This window comes from Mus caroli, chromosome 15 (assembly GCF_900094665.2).
Source record: "Mus caroli chromosome 15, CAROLI_EIJ_v1.1, whole genome shotgun sequence".
NCBI lineage: Eukaryota > Metazoa > Chordata > Mammalia > Rodentia > Muridae > Mus > Mus caroli.
Window position 1 is genome coordinate 93,337,697 of NC_034584.1, and position 22,354 is coordinate 93,360,050.

General features: G+C 44.7%; 1 protein-coding gene across 3 annotated transcripts in view; it reads right to left on the reverse strand.

The window, feature by feature from the left end:
- Racgap1 (Rac GTPase activating protein 1) overlaps positions 1–21,893 on the reverse strand; it is a 30,520-nt gene extending 8,627 nt beyond the window's left edge. The window contains exons 1-10 of one of the 3 annotated variants that reach the window (XM_021183036.1): positions 21,744–21,893; positions 13,132–13,216; positions 10,812–11,017; positions 8,909–9,045; positions 7,389–7,458; positions 5,685–5,738; positions 4,187–4,267; positions 3,546–3,663; positions 2,600–2,730; positions 114–278 (exon numbers count right to left, since the gene is read on the reverse strand). In XM_021183036.1, coding sequence (XP_021038695.1) covers positions 114–278; positions 2,600–2,730; positions 3,546–3,663; positions 4,187–4,267; positions 5,685–5,738; positions 7,389–7,458; positions 8,909–9,045; positions 10,812–11,017; positions 13,132–13,216 — 1,047 coding nt within the window. In that variant the 5' untranslated portion in view covers positions 21,744–21,893. Of the gene's footprint in view, positions 1–113; positions 279–2,599; positions 2,731–3,545; positions 3,664–4,186; positions 4,268–5,684; positions 5,739–7,388; positions 7,459–8,908; positions 9,046–10,811; positions 11,018–13,131; positions 13,221–13,657; positions 13,692–21,743 lie in introns of those variants that run through there. The other 2 variants (XM_021183035.1, XM_021183037.2) reach the window with 2 other exon arrangements.
- Positions 21,894–22,354: the final 461 nt, after the last annotated feature.

Here is a 22,354-nt window from a genome sequence, read left to right on the forward strand (position 1 = left end):
TTTTTTTTTTTTTTTTTTTTTTTTTTGAGATCAATAATTTTAAAATAAAAATCTGACACTATGCTTTTTACAGACTAACGTAACAAATGGCGGTTGGCTGCCATAATACTCACCTCTCCAATCTTAACCGGTGTCCCCACCAGGGGGGGGATGCAGGGAAGGGGACATCGGTCCCGACATTCTGGATGAGAGACCAAACGACAGTCTCGACACTTCAGAGACAGCTTGCCAAACTTGATCCGCTTTCCACACGGAACACAAGATTCAGGCTTAATAACCTGAAGATAAAACAGGGCAGAAGCATAGAATAATATGAATTACAGTTATTGTCAACCACATGCATGAAGTGCACAGTGTGTATGAAACAACATTTTAGGCCCATCACACATGCTAATATAATTCCACAACAATAACAACAACAACAACAACAACAAAAAAACTGTAAAATGTTTTCTTCATTTTAATAATAGCAGTGCTCTGGTGAACATGGTGACACATGCTTAAATTCAAGTACCTAGGAGACAAAGGCAACTGGATCTCTGTGAGCTCAAAACCAACCAGGGCTACAAAATGAAGCCCTGTCTCAAAAAAAAAAAAAAAAAAAGAAGAGGAGGAGGAAGATGAAGAAAAAAAGACAAAAGACCACTGCCAACCCCTCCTCAGTTAGGGGTGGGGGTGGATCCTTATGAGCCCTTCCTCCACCCATGCTGCAGAACGTAGTAGGAGTGGCTGTTCTCTGGAGGCTGCGGAGACATTTCCCATGCTGCAGTGCATGAATCCTCAAACCTATGCATACACGAATGCAGCACGAATGAGTCTCAATTAATTAATAAAAAATAAAAAGAGGACAGGATGCTGAGTACGGCAGTGTGTTGAGAAGTTTTAGAGGGCCGGAGAACAGGGTCTCCACACACTACATGCATGTCTGAAATTCTCAAAGAATAGAGCTTGTCATACGTTTAATAAATGTTGACAAAATCTAGAAGCTGAAAGTCATACACTACTCAGCAATGTAAAATAAAACACAGTAGCCACCTGAGGGAAGGTCTAGGAGAACCTCAGAAAGATAAGCATAGTCACAAAACGACCCAGCAACACCACTTCTAGAGACGCATATCCAACAGGAACAAACAGGTCTACGAGACATTTGTGCACATATGTAGCAGATGAAGATGGGAAACCCTAAAGCTCTGTCCACTGATGGATGGATATGCGGCATATGCTTTCCATACAGGGGGACATCATCCATCAAATAAAGAGAAACAAAACAAACAGGCTACAGAAGGGGTGACTGACTGGGAGAGGCCAGACACAAAGGCACACATACTATATGCTCCTGTATAGGAAATGTCTTACAATAGACAGCCCATAGAGACACGAGTGGTGTCTATGGTGGCAGCCAATGGTTACTGGATGTTGGTGTGGCATAGGACGGTGGGGGAAATTCTATTAGGTTTAGGATTTCACTTTTGGGTGGTAAAAATGTTCTAAAATTGCTACTGTTGACAGATACCCAATTATATGACTACACTGGATGTCAGCAGGTTGTACATTTAAATGGATGAGCAAAGCCAGGCAACGGTGGCTCACACCTATAACTCCAGCATGGCAGAGGCCAATGGAGCTACAAAGACAACTCAGAGACTGAGAGAACTTAGTATTCTTGCAAAGCACACAATCCGATTCCCAGCACCCATAGTGGGCAGCTCACAATTGCCTATAGTTCCCACTCCAAATGACCTGACACCCTACACTAAGATCAGCAATATCATGAAGGTAATTTTAAAGAAATTAAAAAGGGGGGGGGGGCTGAAGAGATGGTTCAGGAGTTAAGAGCATCAACTGCTCTACCAAAAGTCCCGTGGGTAAAGGCACTGCCACCAAGCCGAAAGGCCTGAGTTCAATCCCCAGGATGCTTATGGTGGAGGGAGAACCAGCCATGGCATGTGCACGCCCCCACTCAGCAGGGACATGGAAAATAGTCATTTCTGGGCTGGAGAGATGGCTCAGTGGTTAAAAGCACTGACTGCTCTTCCAGAGGTCCTGTGTTCAAATTCCAGCAACCACATGGTGGCTCACAACCACCTGTAATGAGATCTGATGCCCTCTTTTGGTGCGGCTGAAGACAGCTACAGTGTACTTATGTATAATAAATAAATAAATTAAAAAATATATTAAAAAAAAGAAAATAAGTCATTTTCTTTGAATAAAATTAGCATATGTGAGTGTACATAAAATCAGCCCAATAAAGTCGCGTGTAGATGTGCACCCTTTTAATCCCAGCACTTTGGAGGCAGAGGCAGGTAAATCTCAAATTCAAGGCCTGCCTGGTACAGATGGAATTCCAATAGCATTAGGGCTACACAGGGAAACCCTGTCTTGAAAAAAACAAAACAAGCTAAACAAAAAGAAACAATGTCCCCAGCTCCCTAAATAAAAAGATAAACAGGAGAGTTGAGAAGGTGCTACCATCCCAGCATGCGGGAGGCCAAAGCAGAAGGTAAGACAGAGCTGGAGGCCAACCTGGGCTACAAAGAATGAATCTGTCTCCAAAATCACACTAATTGCCTCAGAGGAAATGAAGCCATGTCAGACTTACCGTCTTTGAGACGAAGTCGTGCAAGCGCATGCCTCCAGTATTCTGAGGTGTGCCCAAATTGTCTGTGTCAGTTCTTGGCTCCAGCGGCCTGCTGTTCAGAGCAGAGTCACTGTTCACAGGTTGTAAAGGTCCTAGAAAAAGACCAAATTTAAACTTTTGTTATAAAAATGTTCAGCCTTACCAATTTTAATCCCATTTTCTCTTTTTAACTTCATTTAATATAAGTGATAGTAGCAAATACACACACACAGTTTCCAAGGAAAGCTACAATACTCCACTAGTAGTGCACACTCAGCCTGGCTGGACCCTAGAAGTAAAGAGCAGCAAAGGAACCTCTCGGCAGGCAGTGAGAACCCCCCACCCCTTGGCAGCATCAGGCCGGCAGTGAGAACCTCCCACCCACCCCAGCACATCCTGTCTCAAGAGGCTTCTCAGAAACCAACTCTCAATTTTAACCAGTGTTTTATTTATTTATGTTTGGTTTTGGTAGCCAAGGCTAGCCTCAAACATGATTGTTTTGCCTGTCTCAGCACCTAGGTGGCTCAACTTACTTTTAGGTACAAGATGTCATAGCTGGCTTTTCTTTTTTCCCTTCTTTTTACTTTTTTTTTGAGACTTATTAAGTGTATGAGTGCTTGTGAATGAGTCTGTATACCACAAGTATGGTGCAGAACCTAAGGAGACCAGGAGGGTACATCAGATTCCTTAGGTCTGGAGTTACAGATGACTGTAAGCCACCCTCTCGGTGCTAGGAACTAAACCTATGTCTTCCGTCTATAAGAGCAGCTGGGTTTTGGTCTCACCATGTATGCAAGGACTGGTCTTGAAGTCAGTATGAAGCCTAGGCTACCCACTAATTCCCAGTTCCATGTCTCAGTTTACAGAGGTGCCACCACAGGCAGCTCTGTGGCGGTAAGGAGGCAATGTAGCTCTAAGTTCATCAGACCTGACTTCCCTCGACTCCTGGTCCAGGACGGCAATGTCTCAATAGTAGACACAGCTTCAATGGGTCCCCCATCACTGGGAACAGTCACTGTAGTTTTTGCAACTATTGATTCATTTGCCTGAAAGAAAACCCATAATGAAAGAAAGATAAACAGACTAACTTTGTTTCTATACAGGTATTTTCCAGTAGGTAAAAATTCCCAAATCCCGATTAAGACTTACATTCCAGCCCTAAGTCCTTAGGCTGAAATCTCATACACTGCAGGCGTACAGACACAACAAAAGACCATCAGACCTATAGCTGACAGTTCTAACTTTTTCTTGTTTGTCTTGAGATAGATTCCTGCTTTATAGCTCTGGCTGTCCTGGAACGATGTTAGACCAAGCTGACCTCAGACTCGCAGAGATCTACCTTCGTCGGTGTCCAAAGTGCTGGGATTAAAGGCGAGCGCCATCACATCATGCCCGGCTTAGCTGACAGATCTTACTCAAAGTCCCCTCACATGGGCAATCTTACTACACAGAACAACTCTCTAACTTCCTCAAATAACACTGTAGTATTCCGACTGCTACCATACTATGCAGAGCCACTGACTCCTGGTGTGTTTAGGACCCCAGTTCTCTGGCCCCAACTCCTCTTACCTGGTCTACTGTAGAGCCAATGGAACAAGTTTTCTTCACAGGTCCAGGAGGGCCGTCGATGAACTGTCTACTGTTGGAGCGCTGGAGAGGGAATAAGAGCAAACTTCAGTGTCAAGTAGAACTGAAACCCAGAAAACACAGTAATCCTATCAGACAACTACATGCAAGCTCTAAGAACCAGGGCTACAATAAATAACAATGTGCTCTTTCTCATGGCCCATTTGTTAAACAAACACAAAAATGCTTTCAGAGCTATAGAAAAAAAGAGACAAGCTTTTGATACAGAATCAGAAAAAGTAGAACTGTAATCCTATCTAAGAACATGAAGTCTTTGGAAATACATCAAATACGCTAAGCACGTCAGCACAGATTGCTCTCCATATCCCATTATGCACACACTGCTTCTGAAGCATACATTAGAGCACAAAATGTTTGCATAAAAAATTCACATGACAACTCAAAACAAACTCAAATATGTTCTTTCTTACTATATGAAGATATAGCCCAGACCCATAAAATAAAGTAGAATCTTGCCCTGCGTCACACTTTAAGCAGTATCACTATGGCCCCTACAGGACTCATGCTCACTGTGCAAGCCTGAGGACCTGCGTTCAATTCCCAGAACCCTCAGGGGCTTGGAGAGGAGCACCCACACGCACTGAGATAAGTGTGCATGCACTTGCACTCACATGGCCACATCACACACACACACTAGTAATAAATACAAAGACGAGGCTGTGTTAAATCCACCTGCCTCTGCCTGGATTAAAAGCAGGTGCCACCACAGCTGACCTACATTTTGTGCTTTTGTTTAATAATGTCTAGAGATGTGTCAGTTTTGTATCCGAATTTCCCAAAAAGAAAAACTTACCAATGGGGATTTTTGCTGGTTGGTTTTTCTCTTCATGTTTATGTTGATATTATGTGCATTAGTATTAACCTACATTCATGTGTACATACCACACGCATGGCTATAGCCCATGAAGGCTACTACTAAAGGCGTTGGATCCTCTGAAACTGGGGTGTCAGACATTTGTGAGTCACCATGTAGGAACTCCATCCAAGTTCTCTACAAGAGCATCAAGTGCTTCTAACTGCAAGCCATCTCTCAGGCCTGTTGACTTTTTTTTAAATAGAATATAGAAATGTAGTTCAACCTGGTCCATATTAATTAAGAGGCCTCAAATTATGATCTTTCTGACTCAGTTTTCTTAGTGATAGGATCACAGTGTGGGACATGATGTCAGGCAAAAAACAAACAAACAAACAAACAAACACAAAAACCTCTTATTTTATAAAATGTAAAACATCTAAACTTCTGAGCCTGATGGCAAAGGCTGATATTCCAGCCACCTGGAAGACTGAGGCAGAAGGGTCACAATCAAAGCTTGGTTACACAGGAGCTAAGGACAACCTGGCACTTGGTGAGGAGATACAGTGAGTGTACCTGCCCTGCATTCAAGCCCCCCTGGGGCAGGGGCAACAAGAACATACATACCCTCTTCTCTCGTTTCTTCATTTTGAAATTCTTCACCAAAGAAGAATCCCAGTCCTGTTGGCAATTAGACTATGTTAATCTCTTCCTTTGGTTAGGTCACTCATAAATCCTACGAAAATAAATTTTCAGCAAACAAGTCAGACTAGCTAACTTAGAGCCCCGGGAGAGGAATGAAGAAGGTCTCTGGCATTTGTTCCAAAGCTGCAGTTAATGGGCTTCCTTCAAATATTGAAGCAACAGTGACAGAATCAGGAAGCAATGCCACAGAGACAGGGGAAGGTCAGAGAGTCAGCTCCCGTCGTGATCACTTCAGGAGCCTGGGTCTTTACTGCTCATTACTTCTCTAATTAGTTTTAGAACTTAGAGAATAGAAGACATCGTACTGACCATGTGAGATGTGACTCTTTCCTCAAGTGATTGTTACTGTCAACTGTGTCACTTAAAAAGTTAGCTTAACTTCTATAACCCTCGGAGTCCCTCTTCCGTGGTCCTAAGAGCAAGTTTACCTTTTAATGCTATTTACCACGGTCTGGTTTCACCTCCGTTATTGTACTCACTGGCCTTCAGTTTAGTATCTAAACTTACTTGATGATTCCCTTACTCCTGGCTACCCCAAAAACACAGTTCCTGGAAACAGCAAGAACAACAAACAGTGACTCCACAGGACTACACTTCCCCAATTCACAGTCAAGTCATCTCGCTATGGGTTGATCAGCTCCAATTTTAACAGCTAACACAGCAGGGGCTTCCCTCAGAACTCACCTGATGTTTGATTATATACCTAAGACCTGTCCTGCATCATTCCATTTTTCAGAAGGTGGTTGCCCAATATTTATAACCTTAAAATGGACATCTGCTTCTCTGGTTGAACAAGTAAAAACACTACTGGGCACGTAATAAGTACCTGCTATCTGCTTTTCCATCAAAAACATCAAATACTAACAGTTTCCTGTACTTTGTTTTGTTTGCAGGGTTTCAGCCTTCCACAGAAATGATAAATTACCAGTGGACTACCAGTCTCCTCAACATTAAAGACTAAAATTTCAGTAGTATATGAAATATTACCTTTTATATGGAAATTCCACCAGGTCTGCTGCCCACAAAAGGTAACATGTTTAAACATAGCAAACCATTGCTTAATTGCTTAATATGCTGCCCAGTAATGTAAATCACCCCCATCTAGATGAAGCTAAGGGCTTTAGTTTCCTTCTAACAATGTGAAGGATGCCTAAGCCTTCCTCAAGAACCAGACTAACTTGGACATAAGATAAATCTATTCACCTCAGCAGCAGCAGCACAGACGCCTTCTCTGTGTCTACATAGTAAGCTCCAGGACAGACACACCTACTACGTGAGACCTTATCCCAACAATTTAAAGTAAAACCTTGCCTGGTCAATCTTGCTCATTTCTAGAGCTTTAACAAGTCAAGACATAACCAATTACTACAGGTTCTTCCCAGAAACCCTTCAGAGATCTTCAACCTCAAAGCAAATCCTGAATTTCACATTCTTACTCCAGAAACTAAATATTTAAGTCAGTATCTTATAGCTTGTGTGGATTTATATTTTAAATTACTAGCTCAGAGTCTGTAACAAATCAACTAATACAACCGTCATAAAGGATGGCCAAGGACAGGGCCAGAGATGCTGCTGCAGGAGCAAGTTAACAAAAGTAGATAACTCTAGCAATCAAATGTTTATTACCAGTGATTCATCAGTCTTGTCAAAGCTGATATCTGATAAAATGGAACCAGATTCATCAATCGTTGACAGTCTGGAATAAAAACAGTAACAGTGTTAGATACAGAACACCTTAAAACATAAAAGCCACCAACCAGCACCTGAAAGTCCCACTGTTCAGGTAACAAGAGCAAGCGAGCTCCCAGAGGGCACAGCTGAAGCCTGAGCTGCAGGAAGCCTCTCTCCATGGGCTCCACGAGGCAGCATGAGTGCAGACCAGCTCAGAGTACTGTAGCCAGGCGCATGGGGTATTTCTTGCTGAGTGTATACTACAAGGATGCAGGCTGAGGTTCAATCTGATTCCAAGCATGGCTGCTGCTGCCTACAAGTGAGTACTACCCAGCACTGGGCTTCTGACAAGGCCTCTAGCCCAGGCCGCCCATGAACTTCTTTTATCCCAGGAGATGATTTTCAGCTTCCCTAGCGCTGGAATCACAAATGTGTAACTCCAGGCCCAGTTTTCAAGGTTCTGGGACTCTGTTATCTGGGCCTAACCCCAGCTCCAGCACTGGCTTTTGAAGATATTAAGCCCAAGCTGGAGATAGGGGTTCATGCAGGTAATTGTAGCATTTTCGATATACAGGCAGAAGATCAGAAGTTCAAAGCCAGCCTGAGATATGAAAGACCCCGCCTCAAAATACAGGCTGGGTTGGGGGTGGGGCTATGAGATGCTCAGTGATTGAGAGCACATTCTATTCTTCCAGGATTGGATGGAGTTCAATTCCTGGCAGCTTTGATCTTCTATAGCTCTCGTTCCAGAGACTCAGTACCTTCTTCTGGTTTTCACGGGCTCCCTACACATATGGCTTACCCTCACCCGTAAATACTCATATTCTTAATCTTAAAAAAAAAAAAAAAAGAAACGAGAATCATATATTTTCCTAGTTACAGATTCCATGTGGGCAGCAGCATCGAAGCTCTAACCCCAGCATTCGGGAGGAAGAGAAAGGCAGGCTACTCCCTAAGGCCCTATCTCACCACACCGAACAAAGTAAGATTCCCCTCGGACCAACCAGCGTACAAAACAAGAGGCCTAAGCCTCTTCCTATTTACTGTGCTGGAAGTATTACATTCAAAGCCTGGCTGCAACTGTTCTAGTGACTGTGGAACCAAAATGATTGTCTGGTCTTAGCTCCCAGCAGCCACAAGAGCTCTCCAGAGAATAAACAGCGCGAAAGTATTGCTGAACAGCTGAACAGCCGTTTTCACCTTCTCAGTCCTTAGTTATTGTACAGGAGATGTTATTGATGTGTAATTTAACATCAACGTCAAAACTGTACCCATAGTGAGACAACAACCTAAGCAAAGCTTAAAAGACAATGAAAGCAAATGGGGGGTGGGTTTTTGGCCTCCCTCCCTCACCTTCCCCAGCCGCCCTCCCCTAAGTCTCCTTCTGCTTCATTCAGCACACATCCCGGAAAGAAGCAGTGGACTCCCGACAGCTGTGCAGCAGTGATCAGATAACAACAGATGCAGTCCCCCACCTATTGTTGCCGGCGTGGCCATTGGATGCTTGGCCTCGGTTGAGGAAAGCCAGAGCTGATTTTTGTTCCTCGCTCAGCTGAATACTGCCAGATGTGTCACACATGAGTATGTCTCGAATCAGCTGAATCTGTTGTTCCTACAGACCAACGCAGAGTGGACCATCACAACCAGCCAGAGAAAAAAGCTTCACCTCAAATTTATGGATAGGCACAAGACATTAAAATACATTATGCAAATGGGCCTTCAGGAAGGCATTACAACAATAGAATATTAATTCACACCAAGCCCAGACTATGGTCGGCTTCTGATGAGTAAGAACAACCCCATCTAGAACAGCAAGCCCCCCCCCCCCCCGCTATGAGACCTTTAGATTAAACTGCTAAGCCAAGGAGAGAGCTCTAGAATGAGAGCTCCAGAATAGATCTCACAGAGCAGAAATATTTAAAGTGTTGTCTTCATCAGAACAATTACTGGCTTCTTTTATGGATCAAAGAAGGAAGTCGCATATTTCTCTACATGTTGGAACAAAATACCTTAGACACAAAGCTGTAATGCAGCCAGCCTGGGCGTCCTGAGGCATCTACACTGAGCTACGATGGACTAGTCGCTTTGACTAAGCTCTCCACTGCACCATGACCCACCCTGACACACCAAGACAGCACACTGTCTTCCAGCCACACTGCTTGACGATGACTGCATCCAGCCCTTTACCCTGTGCTAGACAGCCGTGACGACAAAGGGCCAGTGCCACCAATTCATAAAAGGAGGACAATGTTCTTTGAATTTATAATAAACAATATAGGCCAGGCATGGTGGCATGCATCACTAAACCCATTATTCAGGAAGCAGAGGCAGGAGGATCACCCGAGTTTAAGGCCATCAGGAATTATATAGTAGCACCCTGTCTCAAAAGACACACACCCACACCTACAGAATAGCAAATAAATTGTTTTTGTTTTTTTTAAATAGAGTACAGTGTTTTTCTTTCTTTTTGTTCTTTAAAAAAAAAGACTTAGCCGGGCGTGGTGGCGCACGCCTTCAATCCCAGCACTCGGGAGGCAGAGGCAGGCGAATTTCTGAGTTCGAGGCCAGCCTGGTCTACAAAGTGAGTGCCAGGACAGCCAGGGCTACACAAAGAAACCCTGTCTCGAAAAACCAAAAAAAATAAAAAATAAAAAAAAAAATAAAAAAAAAGACTTATTTATAGCCGGGCAGTGGTGGCGCATGCCTTTAATCCCAGCACTTGGGAGGCAGAGGCAGGTGGATTTCTGAGTTCGAGGCCAACCCAGTCTACAAAGTGAGTTCCAGGACAGCCAGGGATAAACAGAAACACTGTCTCGAAAAAAAAAAAAAGATTTATTTATTATTATATCTAAGTACACTGTAGCTGTCTTCAGACACCAGAAGAGAGTGTCAAATCTCATTATGGATGGTTGTGAACCACCATGTTTGCTGGAAATTGAACTCAGGACCTTCTGAAGAGCAGTCAGTGCTCTTAACCACTGAACCATCTCTCCAGTCCAAGAATAGCAAATAAATTGTATTAGATAAATATTCTAGAATTCTCTTCTTGTTCTGGAGTCCAAGGCTCTGTGCATGCCAGGCACACATTTCACCAACTTTACATCTCTGGCTGCTTTGTTTTAATTCTTTAAACTCTTATTTGAAACCTGTCTAGTGAAAAACTGTTTCAAGCCTAAAGGAGAAAATAAATTTTCAAACTAAAAAAGTTTCAAACTATGAAACTGAAGTCACAGGCTTCAGTTTCATCTCTAATCACATGCAAGATGTCAAGTGAGTTCTTTATGTAGAAGAGAGACTGGGCCTGTATGTTCAGTAGAAACATTACCAAACAACAACTTCCCACCCCATCACCAGTCTGATAAGCAAAGCAATGCACACCAGCTTGGCACACTCTGCCTCAGCGCGCTGCCTCCGCTTGATCTCCACGTCCACTTGATTACGGGCATGCTTCAGCTTCACATCAAGGGCGCTCCGCCCGGTCTCTGCTTTCAACAATAGGTCTTTGAATTTCTCCAACTCCTGGTTGGTTCTTTGATATTTCTTTCGGAAGTCCTCGAAGTCCTTCACAACCTGGATGAATTCAACTGAGGACAGGTAAAAACTTCAATAATCCAAATAGCAAAGATATAGCTGCTCAAATAAATAGGTCCTATAGTTAGCTTCATCCCAAATATGAAGTCTTGCTGGACTATGGCCAAACACATCTGAAAATGACCAGGAACAAACCCTGTTGTTCACTGTGGACAGCAGCTTAGTGGAAAGCAATGCCTGATTCAACAGGCCATGCACTTTTGGCCTAACCAGGGCATCTGCTATGGAGTATGTGACGCATTAGTCACCTGGCTCCAGATGTCACCAATGCTGAAAGCTCCTGAACAGAAGGCAATCAAAGAGGGATACCTTTGGGGTAGCTGTCACACACCAGGACAGTCACATAAAACAAAAACAACCTCCTTCACAGTCACATATTGCTGAGCCAGAGTTAAACAGCAAATTCAGGTATAATTGCTACAATATGCTCTAGTAGATGTGGATAAATATGATAGATATCTAAGACCGATAATCCTATTCAGTGATAATTATACAAATATTGATTAGAAAGTCAAGAGCCGCAGGGCGTGGTGGCGCACGCCTCTAATCCCAGCACTCGGGAGGCAGAGGCAGGCGGATTTCTGAGTCCCTTGTCTCCAGAAACCAGGAAAGAAGGAAGGGAAAAAAGGGAGGGAGAGAAGGAAGGTATTAAGTGGGTCATAAGGGAACTTCTGTTAGCAGCAGACTAATTTTAGCAAAATAGGATAGTATGAAAGTTATCTTAGGCAAAGTAAATATCAAGCATCAAAAATTAGGGCTGGAGAGCTGGCTCAGTGAATGAGAGCACTGGCTGCTCTTCCAGAGATCTGGGTTCAATTCCCCGCACCCACATGGCAGCTCACAACTGTCTGTAACTCCAGCTGCAGGGGATGCAATACCCTCACACTTTAGACCAGCCTGGACTACTCTGTGAACTGGAGGCCTGCCTATGTGGGAGCAGGAGGAACAGAGCTGCATGAGGTGGCTTTGTGCTTGTAGAAAGGAGGCTGAGGCAAGAGGACTGCCATGGGCCACAGTATGAGACCAACCCTCTTTTTTTTTTTAAGATTTATTTTTATTTATTTTATGTATATGATACACTGTGGCTGTACAGATGGTTGTGAGCCATCATATGGTTGCCGGGAATTGAACTCAGGTCCTCTGCTCACTCCAGCCCAACATATTACATATTATTATATGTAAGTACACTGTAGCAGTCTTCAGACGCACCAGAAGAGGGAGTCAGATCTCATTACAGATGATTGTGAGCCACCATGTGGTTGCTGGGATTTGAACTCAGGACCGTCAGAAGAGCAGTCAGTGCAGAAGAGCAGTCAGTGCTCTTAACTATGGAGCCATCTCGCCAGCCCAAGACCAACCCTCTTAAAAAGGGGGAAAAAAAAGCAACATGCTGAGAAATCCAGACTTTTCCCACTTCATGGAATAAGAAAATGGCAATTAATACTCACTATTCTATGAAAAGACACCCAAGGAAGGAGAAAGTAAAAAAAACAAGGCTGGCAGAATGCGTGACGTACTGAGATCTCCTAATGTGTCTGAAGACAGCTCCAGTGTACTTAGGTATAATAATAAATAAATCGCCGGGCCTGAGCAAGCAGAGGTCCTAAAAATTCAATTGCCAACAACCACATGATGGCTCACAACCATCTGTACAGCCTCAGTGTACTCACATACATAAAATAAACAGATAAATCTTTGAGAAAGAAGGAGAGAGAGAGAGAGAGAGAGAAAGCAAGAAAGCAAGAAAGTTAGCGAGCCACATAAAGTTCCCGTAAAAACACGAGCAGTGGCTCCGGGGTAGGGAGGACCTGAGTTAGCTTCCTGCACCCATCCAGGAGGCTCACGACATCCGGTACCTGCAGCTCCAGAGGCTCCCTTGCCCTCCTCTGGCTCCCATGGGATCCCCAACACAGAATACAATGCAACCGCCTTTTGCCTTTGGCCATAAGAAGCCATCTTTTATTTTTTGGGGGAACCTGAAAGCACACCAGCTTTTAGACTGCAACACACTTAGGCGTTATAGATAAGCAGGTCTGCTGGGCTGCCTTCTGACTCTGTCCCCCATGCTTGCTCCCCACCCTCCCCAGCCCGGCTCAGGATGACTTACTGCTTTCATTTCCTTCATTGATAATCTCCATCCGGCGCACAAGCTGCTCAAACAGAGTCCACAAATTCACCATTGTAGTATCCATCTTTCTGCCAAGAAATCAAATATACATTAGGAGGAAGCTGCTTTCTCCCCCTTACAAAAGATTCCGCATCAATCTAGTAAATCTACCAGTGACCAACACCTGGACTCTCCTGTCTGCAACCACCATTATAAGAATTTCAAGCCAACAATTCTGTGTGAGCTTAAGTTATAGTAAAACGTCTTTCATCTTGTTTCTTTTTTTGTTTCTCCCTCCTTCCCCCCCCCCACCCCACCCCCGTTGATTTAAGAGATCTGTCTATGCTAGGATTAAAGGCATACATCATCCCACCAGGCTGCTTGTTTATATTTTAAGACAATCTCTCACTGTGTTGCTCAGGCTGGCCTTGAACTCACAATCTTCCTGCCCCAGCCTTCCAAATGTGTCAGATCGGAAGTTGCAATAAAAGACTCACTTATAAAGCCAGGCTGTAGTGGTACACACCTTTAGATTTAGTCTTGAGGTGCAAAAGCAAGCAGATCTCTTGGGTTTGGGTCCAGCCTGGTCTACAGAGTGAGTTCTAGGACAGCCAGGGCTACAACAGAGAAACCCTGTTTTGGAAAAAAAAAAAAAAAGATAAAAACAAAAGCAAAGACTCACTTACAGACTAGGAAGCACTTAGGACGCTTGCCCTCCCTGTCTAGTCTATGCAGGGCCCTTACTCCTCACAGAGATGCCGGTGCTGTCTGCCTTCAGCAGGAATGAGCATGTCAATGGATTGTAAATAACACCACAAATTGTGCTTCTTCAAATCTAACTTAACTTTTGTTTTGTTTTGTTTTGTTTTTTGAGACAGGGTTTCTCTGTATAGCCCTGGCTGTCCTGGAACTCACTCTGTAAACCAGGCTGGCCTCGAACTCAGAAATCCGCCTGCCTCTGCCTCCCTCCCGAGTGCTGGGATTAAAGGCTTGCGCCACCGTGCCCTCCAGGCTCTAACTTAACATTTTTGTTACTTTAATCTTTCAGACTTTGAAAACCTATAATGTAACTTAAAATGTTTATTTTTAATTTCACTTTTGGCTAATATCCTGTCACAACTGTCTCTTAAAAGGCAGGACGTGGTCAGCACATTTCTCACCAATGGCCCAGGTGACATCACACAGTGATTAAGTAGGGAAACTGCCAGCTCAGCAGCACAAGAATTATTTCTGTAGTGCGGGGCTCTCTATTGGACTGCATGCAGGGACTGTGTCTAATAAATTTATCCTAAGTATAGGCGGAGGATTATGTTATACCACTGGCATCAGAAAGACAATACACCACCTTCACAGTGACAAGGGCAGGGGAAACCATTTGTAGCGTGCTCTGTAGAGGGAATGTCAGGCTTTGTGCTTCCTCCCAAAGACCTGCTAAATAGTACATTAAAAACTCACGCCTTCCAGGCAGCTCTGTTCCAAACAGTCTTCAGCCAGGAATGGATTAGAAAAATAAGTTCATTTAGTGGTCAAGAAGGACATTTACTGAATGTGACAAAAATTATAAAGTAAAGAAAATAGCCAAATTTCACTCAAGAATAAAATACTCTCAGAACCCATTAGAGTTCTCATGCTTTTCTTACCCCAGATGCTCTAGGTGACCACTCTATCTGAAAAATAGTTTCAGAACTCTATTTTGATTTTTTAGCAATATTTGTAAATGTAAGATTGTACTGCCAGCTATGACACTAAGAAATGGACAAAGGAAAAGAAACAAACAAAAAAACCCAAACCCCACAAAGAACAAAGGAATGTGTGAGCATAAAAATATTTTGTATTAAACACTGCAGAAATATTCATTTGTAGTTATGAAACAGCTGCTATGATTGTAAATAAAATGAAATAAATTCTAGCAGCTCCAAGCTTGTCTGCAGTGTAACCTGAACAGGGCTGAGCCATGCTCTTCAGCTGGAGACAGACCCGGTTCCAGGCAACTCGCCATGGCACGCTGCTAAGCAACCACACTAACCCCGCATCAGACCGGGAGGCCAGCAGAAGACACGTGGAAGGCATGAGGTCCACAGACTTAACAAACCCACAAGCAGGTGCTGCAGAGCAGAACACTCAGCATCGACTCACACGATCATCTCCTCTGGCTCCAGTAAACACGGAGGCCACTAGCCAGCAGCTTTAACCCGGGACATTGATCTCTTCTACCTCAAAATCCTAAGTGAACCCTGCTTCTACCTCAGCATCATAAGTGTGCCCTGCAATTCAGAACAAGAAACCTTCTGCTAAGGGACTCAGACAAGCAGTTTCTGTGGCAACCATGATGTTGAAAATGGGAGGAGTGGCTTTTCTTGTTTTTAAGACCTGTTCTGGAACCCAGAGATCTGCCTGTCACTGGAATTAAAGGTGTGCACCACTACAGCAGGCAAAAACTATTTTCAAGCAGGCGTGGTACTGTGCACTAAAAGCTCAGTACTAGAGATAAAGGCAGGATGGTCACAAGCTCCAGGCCGAGGGGGGGGGGGGGTACATGACAAGACCTCATCTCAAAACAACCATCAAAAATGTGTCTTAAATGACAGTAAGACCTGCCCTGACCTGACCCTCTCTGCTTGTGCCAGGCCCTCCACAATGCAAGCTGAAACTGAATTCCCTATGCAGCAGTACTAGGATGTCAAGGAACTGGGGTGTCCTTGGAAAGGTTCCTGAAGGACTGACTCTGCCCTATTGCTCTTCTGCCACAGGAGATCATAAAAAGGCGTCGTTGTGGAAATGGGAAATCCTGACCAAGCCATCTCCTGGCACTTTCATCTTGGACTTTCTAAACGCTAAGAAATAAATGCCTGTCTGGGGGTGGGAGAGGTCGAGAGCTCGCCATAATGAACCTGCTGCACCAGCATGAGGACCCAAGTCTGATCCTCGGCAACTAGGGCTCAGGGGATAAGGACCCTCCTGCACAAGCTCAACAACCGCAGCAGCGCAATCCCACAACCAAACATAGCCAGCACCACCGGGATGCCATGCCACAAACACAACACTACCCCACACAGAATGAAAGAGAGGAACAGACTCTAAGCTGAGCAGGTGACCTGGGGAAGCAACAGAAGGATCCTTAGTGAGAAGGCCCTGGCCTTTCCCTCCATCATTTAATCCCAGCACTGGGAAGGCAGAAGCAGTCAAGGTCTCTGTGAGTAAGACCCTATCTCAAATAAACAAAGCCAAAAGCCCACATGGACAGCTCCCCGAAGAACACCACTGGAGGCTGACCTGGTCCCTGTGCACACACACAAAATAAGTATCTATTCTTCATAAATTACCCAGTTTAAGCATTTTGTTACAGCGGTAGAAATAAAAACAGAATCCTCAAGCTTCTTTTGTTCGTTATTACTCTGTTCCCTGTGTTTATTCCAGGGATTAGGGGTTGGAGGTTGGTTTACTGTGGTTTTGAGACAGCTCAGGCTGGCTTTGAACCTATAGCACTCCTACTATCAGACTCCCAACTGCTGATATTATAAAGCATGAGCCACTCTGGCAAGCTAAAGAAAGCAGGGGTCTCTTAAAAACAAACCTGATTCCAAAACCACAGACTTACATGATGCACTGCACCACAGTAGCTGTCAGATAGAGTGTCACACTGGTCTCTTTGATGTCCGTGTACCTCGGAGGTAACTATTTAAAATCCTAATGCTCTATTGTAAGCAGAGAGGCAATTTTTAGCTGTCAGTTCCTCCAGGTTTACCAGCAGTGCAGGTATCTTTCCTAGTGCCAAACATTACCTCAATTAACTCCTCAAATTCTCTGAATTCATCCAACTACTCTACTCCAGCCACCACCCAGGCTCTGATAGTTGGCCACACCGACTTCTCTCTACGGTCTGTCAACTCAAGTGCTGTAGTTCTCAAGGTGACTCTCCGTGAACTTCCTGAAACCCCAGTCTCCCCTCTCCTTCATATACATCAGCTGTCCTACTGACTCCCAGGTGTTACTGTTAATTCTTGAGACAGGGTCTCACCATGTAGCCTATGCTAGCTTGGAACTCGCGCTATAGACCAGGCTGGCCTTGAACTTAAGATACAACTGCCTCTGCCTCCTGAGCGGTAGGATTGAAGGTGTGCACCACCAGGCCTGGCTCTGACTCCCAATTTTTATCTTCCTATTTTCATGTTCAGTTCCAAATTTCAGAAATATTGTTGGTTTTTCCCTTTTCTGCAGATTTTTCTCACAGATGGGTCAGAGCCTCCTCATCCCTCACAACTGTCACCGCTCAGTCAGACTGACTTCCTGCCTCCAACCCTGTCTTCCAGCCCATACCCCAACACTCTCATTAGTTGCTATTCAGACACACTAGTTTAACTTTACTAAACTTGAGGACAGAAATCTTGCATGTCCTGCTACGGTATTAAAACACACAAGCACGCAGTACTTAACATGGTGTCTAGACATGAAATAGACACAGTACTTGTCACGCCACCTCAGCATCATTGTGAGTAGAGGCAGGCCAGTGACGCCTAGGACACTACCCATGCAGATGGATTTACTTTTGGTAACTCCTGAGACCATCTACAGAGTGGACAGGACACCACCTGCCTCACAAGAGAATGCAAATGCAGGTGAGAATGCTATAACACATAAACTGAACCCTATCAAAAGTACAGCTAATGAAAACAAGACTGGGTCTTTGTGTGGTTCCGGGTCTGATAGCTGTTAATTAGATTCTGGAAGAGTGATTCACAACTCTAGTAATTTCCCCTAAGTTGTCTAGACTGTCTCCACATGAGGCTCCACTAAATTCAGAAGCACAGACTATTTTTTAAAATAGTACTACATAATATTTAATATATGCCTTTGCTGTGAACTGAGTACTAAACTTGACATTTCACATTTTTTCTTCATCTGAATCTAATTAACTAAGCTGCCATTTCACAGACAACTTAGAGGCTCAGAAACCTGAAATGACTAAACGCTGAGCCCCCAGTGACACCCAAGTGTCTGTTTTCTTTCCACCCTAACACACTAAAATATTATAAAGCATCCACCATAGTATATGCTGCAGATTTTCTCAGATACCTGAAAATCCTAACAGTCACACAAACCACAGCCATGTGTATAAACACAGATGTCAGCTAGAACCCAGAGCGGAAAGACTGCAAACTCCTGACCTGTTTGACAAGCTGTCCTTGACGAAGCTCCTGCTTCTGAAGAGAGCTCATTTTCCCTCCTCTAACAGAGGTTTGCTCATCAAATATAGGTTTGGGAATCAAAAGTTGGTTTAGTAAAATATATTTCTTTTTATATGCTGGGGCTCATATAGTCTCACTAACATCTACAGAAGTGACTCTCAGGAGTTATTTATAGATGACAAACCCCACCCCTCTGCATCACTACTGACTCTCAAATCGTAATGTGGAGAGGTAAAACTCACTCAGCCTTCTCAGTGTCAGTTGAGAATGGCTTTAATTTTCCTGCTGGGCCACATTTTCATCCCCCCCCCCCTTTATTATTTAGCAGCATGGCTAGGAGATGCAGTAATGTGAGAGGAGGCAGAAGCAGTCGAGCTGCAGAGCGCTGCTCTCAGCTGTGGAGCAGCTGTCACTTGCAAAGCAGAGGCTGCTGCATTTTGACAACACTGCAAAGGCCCCTGTGAGCACTTTAAACAAAAGGTGCCCAGAATCTCAGCTGCTATTGATGGGAGCCCCAGAGGTAGAGAAGTCACTGTGTTACACTCCCAATCTGTGAGTATCCCTAAGGGAGCAATTTGGCAACACCAGGAGAAAGACTCTCAGCTTGCTATGATTGCTTTGAGCCCCCAATTTAATTTCAATCACCTAGGAAAGAGACAGACAGTCCTTCAGAACAACAGACTATTACAGATCTTACTGCAGGGTATCCTGGGAAAAGCATCTATACTCGTCCTACAAATAACATTATTAAAAAAACTATATATCAGGGTTTTTTTTAGCTGCATCGAGTGTTACATTGCACAAGACAAAGCAACGGCAGATTGCTTGATTTTGTTTTCCAGCAAAGTATTTTAATGAAAAACTTTATTATACACATTGCTGTTCTGGAGATTCCCAAGACATTAACAGTGCAGGTTTCCCACTGCCACAGACATGCTCCTACTAAAGACAAGCTCGGACTAAGTTGCTTCCATTCAAAAGCACTTGAGAACAATTCATTTCCCTAAGTGTCCGGCTTCTGCTCTGTATCAGAGGCTCCATCCAACTGACAGAAGAAATGCCATCATGAGACCAATCGTTCCTATGAGCAAATCAATTGCAGAAAGAGTCAACAAAATGTTCCCAGCTCACCATGAGTGAAGACTAGAGGTGGGGGTGAGGGTGGAGAACTGGGTGTGATGGGTAAGCTCAGCACACTGACTGCTTCCTGTGAGGCCCACCCACCCAGAGTCGGTCTCAGCAATCTCTGAAGCCTTTTCCTAATGACTGCAACTCAGACAGACAGATCTCACAATGTGAATGTATGTTGGGGGAGGGGGAAAGAATGACCTTTAAAGAGCGCGACACAGACCTCATCACCCTCAGCCCGCCCTTGGCCCAGCATATTCCATCAGAGCTCCACGGCAGGCAGGGCACACACTGTGTTTGTTAGCATCCTGTTTCCACTGAGCAAGCACTGAGGAGTTGGGCTACCACTGGTCTAGTCATTCTCTTTGGATTCAGTTTTTCAGTTACTCTCTGCTGCCATCTCTAGCATGGACAGTCCCCCATCTCATCCAGTCCCCATCCACCCCACCCCTGGGAGTTTACTTCTCAGTGAAGTCTCTTCCAGCCACACTATTTTCCATAACTCCTGGTTGCTTTCCACCTGATATGCTCACTTAGTTTACTGTCTGGAAAGCAAGGACTTTGCAGAGCCACTGGTATCTAGAACAGTGCCCAAGGCTTGGTGCAACAGGTTTTTTATTAAAGCAGCATGGTATAAAAACCTTACATGGGGGAAACCCAGGGGTAAAAGTCAATGTTATAATTCTATAAAGCTAAAATTGGAGCTTCTGTATTTGTGGAGAGCTTGATAGAATGTCTCAGATCTGCAGCCAAATTATCTGAGTGATCTTTAGCTCCACTAACACACCAGACACCTCCTTGTGACTATCAGATGAAATTCTGGCCTGAATTATCTTTCACCCGGAGAATGGCAGCACACACCTTGAATCCCAGTGCTTAGGAGACATAGAGGTAGGCAGATCTCTGTGAGTTCCAGGCCAGCCTGGTCTACAGAGTTCCAGGACATACAGGGCTGTTATACACAGCAAAACCCTGTCTCAGCATAGAAATAAAAACAGAAACAAACACACACCTACCTTCCATCAACCCAAAAGCCAAGCTGACCAGCAGACAGCACTGAAGTCTAACACAGCATAAGAGTCCCTATCTTTACTGCACCCTGACAGCCTGACATGCAGCCTCATCAGTCAACAGAGGTTTTAAGGGTTAGTAGAAGACAGTCTTATGTGAACTTACATGTACAATTGTGATGGCCTGTAGCTCAGCTGATACCATGCCTCTCTAGCATGACAAGCCCCTGGTTTCTGTCCTCAACACAGCAAATACTGAGAATGTAGGATCACACATGTAATCTCCAAGTTATCCTGTAATGCCTGTAATCCCAGCACTCCAAGGACAGGAGGCTCAGAAGTCCAAGGTTATCCTTGGCTACAAGAGGCCAGCCTGGGCTACATAAGACACTATCACACATACAGGGAGTCCAGTTTATTTAGGAGTGATAGAACTTTAAAAGGTAAACAGTAACTCCAATAACCCTCCAATACACTATTGGGATTACTTCAGTCAGCCTCTCCCCCTCTTCCTCTTTTTCTTCCTCTCTTTCTGAGGCACAAAAACAAAGCTCTCATTCCGAGGGAAATGAGTGAGCCAAATATAAGTGACCCTGGCTAGTGGACATGAATCCAGAATACCTAAATACTATGTTGTAATATAACCATTCTCACTACGTTTTATAGTTAAGAACAAACAGTTATAAATTAAGGAACGCTTAAAACACTTTGGTAGGCGCTACAAGAGGGTTTCTGATGCTTGCCAGATTACAGTCTTAGCTTTTCTGTTGGTGGAAGCTGTTGATATAAATTAATACACCCCGAAGGGTTTCACATGCAAATCACAGAACGGTAGGTAGGTCAGTGACAAGAGTTGGGCAATAAATTATTAAAAGGAGGGGGTGGAGCTGAAAAAAAAAAATCACCCGAGATAGGCTCCGAATTTGCAACATTCTAACTCTCCACAACTAGGGATGTTCTAATGAGCCTTGTGGGAGACAGCCTAGAAGGTAGAGGCTCTCCACGTCAGGTCGCCAGGTTCCCCAAACACCTGATTTCTCCCTCAAGAGACTGTTGCTCAGAAAAGGGTATGAGGAGGCTCTCCCCGCCATTCCCACGCCCGGCACAGGGGCTCGCCAAGACCACCTGGAGGGAACCACACCCGCACTCGCCGGGCCACGCCTCAAAAGGACGCCCCCGACTTTGCACGGAGCGCCGCGGCGAGAACAGCCCGGTCCCGCCGCCCCCTCCCCTCGCCCGCCTCCCCGCCGCCCGCCCGCTCGCTCGCTCGCGACCTCGACCGGCTTACCGAGGCTCCCGGCCCCGCGCACACGCAACCCCGTTCGGCCCGCGGCGCTCACTCTCCTGCCGCCGCGCCCCAGGAGGGCTGCTGTCTACCAGCGGCGCGCCTCGCTAACGGCAGTGTAAAACCGCGCCGCCAGATCCGGTTCAAAATCACGCACCAGCCAATCACAGAGGAGCTCATAATCACGAAGACGCATGTGTCAGGACCAGGGGGGGCGGGCGCAAAACAGAATGGGCATGCGCATTACGTTAGCGAGACGCCCGAAAGGCGGCCATTTTGACTAAGGGCACACACACACCACTTTTGCGGGAGTAGTGGGTGTTTCGTGACCCGTGTAGGACTCACACTCCAGGCTCCAGCTTCCTTTCTTGCAATTATCCTAATAACCTGTTGACTAATTGCATATTATTTCTTGCCTCCTGTTTCCCCACGCAGTCAAATAGGACCCTTGGAAACTAATAACTGAATACTTTTCGGGTCTCACTGTAGAATAGGAAGAATTCCAGAAGTAGACAGAGTGAAAGAACCTAGTGGGGAAACCCCCACCCAACTCCCGATTCAGCGTGCACCCAAGAATCACGAATAGAACACAACACCTTGATGTAACAACACGA